Raw genomic sequence first — 6,358 nt, forward strand, 5'->3', positions numbered from 1 at the left:
GTTGCTGGGAATGTTCATTCTCTTTAGAAACTGTGTGGAGAGCCAATTTGTTGAGCTTGAGATAACAAATCGGCCTGTTTTGTTGAGACAATTACGCACATGAGAATACAACTTTGTCTTTAAAGCATCCCATTCCAAAATAAGGATTTTAAAACAAGCATGTCGCAAAATCGTGGTATCTTAGCAGAAGCATACATTAGTTTTTTTCTATGCTATCTACACTCTATATTCTCTGCCTATTGTCACACACACTGTCTTCTGGTCACAGAACATTTTGGATCCCTATTCAAAAGCCCTGTATGTGCTTATGATTGTATGAAACAGCAGTTATCACTGCAGTTACCAGCAGTTATCAATTGAAACAGCAGTTATCAATTGAGGTGTATGGTACTCAGCAAAAGTGTGTGTGGGGAAAAGAATTCTTCTACGGCATTTTTAACATTATCAAGGAAGGTAATTCATTCAGATCAAAAGGCAGTGGTACTTGCTGTACAAAGGCAAAAACCAGTGCAGAAACAAATATTACATAAACTGGCACTAAACAGTTTTGATCGGGCAAAACATTCATTACATCTTTTGTGCCAGATATGCAACATTTTTCAGTTGGGAAAAGATTAGTAGTCTGTGTTCATGTATGCATGAATGTCTTTTTCAGTGTGTGACAATAGTCTTTGTTGTTTTTGTAACTGTCAAGTAAGTTTTCAGTGTTTCAGCCTATGGCTTCTTTTGCAATGTATGGCACCATTTTATTTATGCTCCATTTTATTTGCATGCCTTGTTATCTAATTTGCTAATTGTGTGCAAGAACTTGGTACTTCATCCACGCATGATGATTATTCTGGCTCATTTTCTTCTGACTTATTTGTCGTGTGATGATAAATCTGAAGTGGCCATATCATCATGTGTATTCATTTCCTGACACAACGTAACTTGGCAACCAGAGCAGTTACCCTATTAACTCAAACTGCTAACACTGGTCACTCTATAGACATGGAGCAAAAAGATTTTGTATTCAGCATTCTCATCTGCTACTTTTAGAGTAGGTTATCAGCAGAGAAAGTGTGTGTGTGTGCGTGTGTGTGTGTGTGTGTGCGTGTGTGTGTGTGTGTGTGTGTGTGTGTGTGTGTGTGTGTGTGTGTGTGTGTGTGTATTGCATTACCTTAAAGGGGCCCTGCAACACTTTTTCAGCATGGCCGGAAAAAGCTGCCAATTGGTAGTCGAGGCTCCCGAGAACATGTGAGACAAACATTATAGCGCAGTACGCGGCCTGGGATTTACAATAAATTCTCAGGCAGCTAAAAATCACTTCCTATTCTGTTGACAAATGATGCTATTTACTCAAAATCACTGCGTCACTGACTCAAGTTTCATGCCATTGGCTGATCTGAACATGGCGCGCTCGGTAGTTACTGCGGCTGCTGCGGGAGGCCGCTACTTGCCCCCGTGCGCACACGCGACGGCACTGAAACTACGCCGCACGTTCAAAGGGGGGGAAAAAAATAGAAAAAGTGCTGAAGGTCACGAGGCGCGCGTATGTAGCTGCTTCCCCCATGCCATCCCTCCCTGCTTAGCTTCCAGTGCGCTCGTCAGGATGAGAGAAGAAAGAAAGCAATTACAGCATGTGACAAATCTCTAACTCCACTCGTACTGGACGAATTCTAAAAATTTTTGCGGTGGTCGATTTGTGAGGCAGTAAGCTCCTTTAGTAAAGCCATTCCATGGCTACTTGGAAATTGTTGCAGGGCCCCTTTAACCACCTAATATTGCCATTTAGACATTCGCTATGGCATTAAAGGTATTTCAATTTAACTCAAACAACAGAGAGCAGCTGGTGACAGCTAATACTGCTTTGGAAATTTCAACCATGAGATCCTAATCTTAATTCGATAACTATAGTAATATCATTTAGTTTTCAACTTCTCGTACTTCTAAATACACTTCTATTATTGAAATGAGACTTGTTGACAGTGAATGGTAGAATCTCTTTGAACGGAACCTGAAGGTACCAGGAAAAAATGTTCCATCTAACATGAATTTCGTTTACAGAGAAAGATGTACTATATGGGTACAGCATTGAAATACAAAGTCAACCAAATTGGAGGCAGTGTTTCCATTTAAGTGGCCCTTCTGTTTAAGCTATTTACAGCTTAACAAAATACGTTGCTGGGCTAGTTGGTTCATAATTTTCAAAACTGGATAGCGCGAAATCGAACAGGATTAAGAAGGAACACAGATGCACAGGACAGGCGCTACTCGCAACTAAGCTTCAGAAAAGTCTCCCTAGATATATACCCAGCCGAGTGGTGTGTGCGGGCACAATGCACGTGACAGTCAACAACGCTAATCAGGATCGGAAGAGCAAGACATGTGCACATCTTAACCATGTCTCTAAGAACAGTTTTTCTTTACTCCGCAGCACAACAAAAAGAAAGAGGGATTGTATCAGTGACACTTATGTTGTGCTGCGCAGTAAAGAAAAACCGTTCTTAGAGACATGGTTATGGTGTGCATATGTCTTGCTCTTGATCTAGGGAGACTTTTCTGAAGCTTAGTTGCGAGTAGCGCCTGTGCTGTGCATCTGTATACCTTCTTAATCTTGTTCGATTTCGTGCTCTCCAATTTTGAAGAAAGCTGTTTACTTTCACTGATATTCCACTATGATTGAAAAGTCACCTGTTCTGTTTACTCTGCATTATGGGATATATCGCTGCATAGCAGCAACATTATATAAAAGCCATTGTAAGATTCTGAAAGTAGGCGATGCCCACTGGAACATCACTGGATATACTTTCTAAGCTCTGTAAGTGCACAAATTTTTAGGGCACGAGATTATTGCAAGCACTTCTGATGCTTGCTGAAACAAATTTCAGTCACGCATTCAGTAAGCTTATTGGTGGTGTTTTCTTTTTCTCATTTGATTTTCTACACATTTTTTTAAACCATATCTGTGCCAGCTATCGGTGAAATTTTGTTATTCAGTCAACCACACGTTCTCACAGTTGGACTTCATTATACAAAGTGCAGGTGTGCATTTGGTCTTGTATTAAAGGGGCCCTGCAACACTTTCTAAGCATGGTCAAAAAACCCTACTGATCGGTAGTCGAGGCTCCCGAGAACACACATGCCAAACATTATAGCGTGGCACACGGCCTAGAATTTACAGTTCTCAAAGTTGGCTAGAAATTGCTCCCTCTTCTCTCTACAAATGATGCCATACACCCAAATTTCTGCGCCATATACCCGTGGCGGTTAACTAATCTGGGCATCGTGGGCTGCGTAGTTAATGTGGCCGCCGCGGGGATGCCGCCACACGCCCACACGCTCGCGTTCACACTGAAAGTAAGCTTGCACGTTTGAAGAAAAAAAAAAGTGCTCAAGGTCATGACACGCGCTGACGAAGGGACGCATCTTCTTGCCCCCTGGTCATCCCCCTCCCTGCGTAGATTTCAGCGCACTCGCTGGCACGAAAGGGGAGAGAAGGCTCTTGAAGCGTGCAACAAATACCTGTAACTCTGCTCGTACTTGACGGATTCTAAAAATTTTTGCGGCATGTGATTCGTGAAGCGTCATGCACTAATAGTGAGACTATTCCATTACAACTCAGAAAAGTGTTGCAGGGCCCCATTAAAGGGACACTAAAGGCAAATATTAAGTCGACGTTGATTGTTGAAATAGCGGTCCAGAAACCTCGTAGCGCTGCTTTTGTGCCAAGGAAGTGCTTATTTTGAAATAAAATCACGTTTTTAGTGGTCCGCATCGCGTTAGCGCGATTCAAATCTCCCGCCTGAAAATACGACTCTCATACGTCACTGCTGCCATGCCCAACGTTGCCCGCTTTTACTGCGCGGCCGCCGACACTAGTAGCAGCTGAGCGGAAGTAGCGGGACCCACAGTAGCAACAACGGCGCTACGGCAAAGACTTGCTCGGATGGGCACATTCAAAGCCGTCACCAAGTTGCGGTTGGTCTCGTAATCCTCAGTACGAAAGTGCATCGAGCACACACGCAGAGGTTTTGACTGTTTAGCACACTGGCGCAATGGCATGACACTAAGCCACTTCGAGCGTAAGGGTTCATTCCGCGGCACCCAGTGAAAAGACACACCGGTTTCCTTGCTGCAGCACTGGCGTTGTGCACCATTCGGGCATCCGGCAATATCACACGCATGCGGCATTTTGTCGAACTTTCTGTCAGAGCGACCTTCACGAGCGCGCAAAACACGCACGGCAGTACGCGATCCCGAAACTACCACTGAAACGAGCGAGGCACAGTTCGGCGAAAACGGAACCTTTGAACCACGCGCGCCGTTACCCATGGCAACGCCACGGAGGTTTTGTTTTCCATGAATCAAGCGGAAACGAACAAACAGCATTTTATTACGTCTTTTGATGCTCGGAATGTTCTTTTTTTACTGCTGCTAGTTTGATTACTAGTGATTTATTGTAGGCCGACTTCCCTACGTCATCGGGATCACTTCGAAAATGTCCCACTCGTGGCGCTCGTCATGTGATACATTTAGCTTAATTTCTCGGTAAGTAAGGCACTGCTGTTGATAATATTGCCGTTTTAGAAGTTGTCATACATTGGGCTTTCACTCTGACATAAATTGTTATTTGCCTTTAGTGTCCCTTTAAACAATGTCAGTGCATGATTCGCATCAACGAGCTAGATCACTAAGCAGTTTTAATTGGCTTCATTTCATGAAGTGGCATTGATGCATTAACATTGACTGGTTGTTTCCTACAACTTTCAGGAGTTCATCAGGGCCAAAGAGGATCAATTTTTATTCACCCATCATGAAATGACCTGGGCACCCCAAAAGCCTGCATTGTTTTTACTCTCCTCTTGTGAAATGACCCCGGCACCTCCAACGCCTGCATTATTCACTGTGTATTATGACCAATGCTGTGAATCCCTGGCTTTGCTTCACATGCAACATGGCATCAACCATTTTGTTCACATTATTAAGCTCTTGTTGGAACTTGGTTGTGCCTTTTTACATTTGCTTTCTTCAGTGTGATATGTATTAGTATTTTATTAAGTAATGCTCAGTTTAATGCTTTGTCAATTAATGCAAAGAGGCTGTAAAAAACTGGGCTATAAGTGCATGTCTTGCCATGTATTAACATAATGAGCATGCTACTGAAGGAAAGGCAGCACTATTGAATTTTAATTTGCATGGCATGTTCTGTGGCGTTGGATATGATTATCGCATGGCTTATGTTTGTCTTTCAGCATTAAAGCTCATACTGTCAGGACAGTTTATGTGAAACTATTTTATATTAATTACAAGGGTAATCTACGTCAATCCACGCATAAGAGATTTATGCAAGTTTTTAGCTCTGTACCAATTCAGCCACTGTTGAATGATGGGAAGCTCATTAGTCTTGATTTTTCTGCAAATGTTCTGATCGCCAAGACCTTTGTATGGAAGAATCCATTTCATTCTCCATTCTTTTTGCCACGTGTAACAGCACATGTTCAAAAATAAGTGAATAGTCTCAGAACATGATCTCCAGTCTGTCAACATGAGTGCAAGAAACTACCTGTTTTATCTGAGTTTCCAATAAAAGTTTCATTTCTGAGTGGAATTTTCTGTTTTTTGTAAGTATCCTTTTGAGCTCCATGATCATTCTGTCTTGGAGCAAATTGCAGAAAGAAAAGGTTTTAAATCCCATTATTGCTTTCTAATAAACATCTGTCAATAAGAAATCATGTAAAGTGTCGTGAATGGAAGGAAATGCTAGATTTTTTTTTTACATTTGTCTGCTACTTATTTGGTGCCATTTGAGTCGCATGTCCAATTTTTTCTTACGCTTCAAATGTTTTCTGGGGAAATGTTTAACTGTCTTACTAATACTGTAGTTTGTTTTCGCGAGATCAGATATAGTCAAGTGCACGGATCAGTACACAGTTGTCGTAAAATTACCCAGCTCCGACATTTATTCGTTTTATAAAAGGAATGGCGTGCTTCCAGGGTTATATTTGTTGCAGCACGTATATCTGGGTTGCGTTGTTTGATTGCATAATCCCATAGAGAACAGAACTATTAACTAGAATATTGTTTTCCAGTTGCGCAAAAGCTGGTGTGGAAGGTGCCTGTTATCCTTCTCACCTAAAGCCACCACTGTGAGAGAAGGGATGAGAATGTACTTGAGTGTAGTGCCATGGCACTACACACATTTGGATGCCCCTGAGCTCCTTTAGGACAGCATGTGCATTTTGAAGCTGGAGTTCAGCAGTGAATGTACTCTGGGCTTGGCTGTATGACAGCATGTGCCTTTTGTATTGGCAATGAAAGCCTGACCTCTGCAGAAATGATAGAAGAGCCAAGAAAAGTAGGACCTTCTCCAATTTCG

General features: G+C 42.3%; 1 protein-coding gene across 1 annotated transcript in view; it reads left to right on the forward strand.

Moving 5' to 3' along the window:
* LOC119399383 (rac GTPase-activating protein 1) overlaps nucleotides 1-5,582 on the forward strand; it is a 53,338-nt gene extending 47,756 nt beyond the window's left edge. Inside the window, exon 16 of the mRNA XM_037666206.2 lies at nucleotides 4,753-5,582. Coding sequence (XP_037522134.1) covers nucleotides 4,753-4,804 — 52 coding nt within the window. The 3' untranslated portion in view covers nucleotides 4,805-5,582. The remainder of the gene's footprint in view (nucleotides 1-4,752) is intronic.
* The last annotated feature ends 776 nt before the right edge of the window (nucleotides 5,583-6,358 follow it).

This window comes from Rhipicephalus sanguineus, chromosome 1 (genome assembly GCF_013339695.2).
Source record: "Rhipicephalus sanguineus isolate Rsan-2018 chromosome 1, BIME_Rsan_1.4, whole genome shotgun sequence".
Lineage (NCBI taxonomy): Eukaryota > Metazoa > Arthropoda > Arachnida > Ixodida > Ixodidae > Rhipicephalus > Rhipicephalus sanguineus.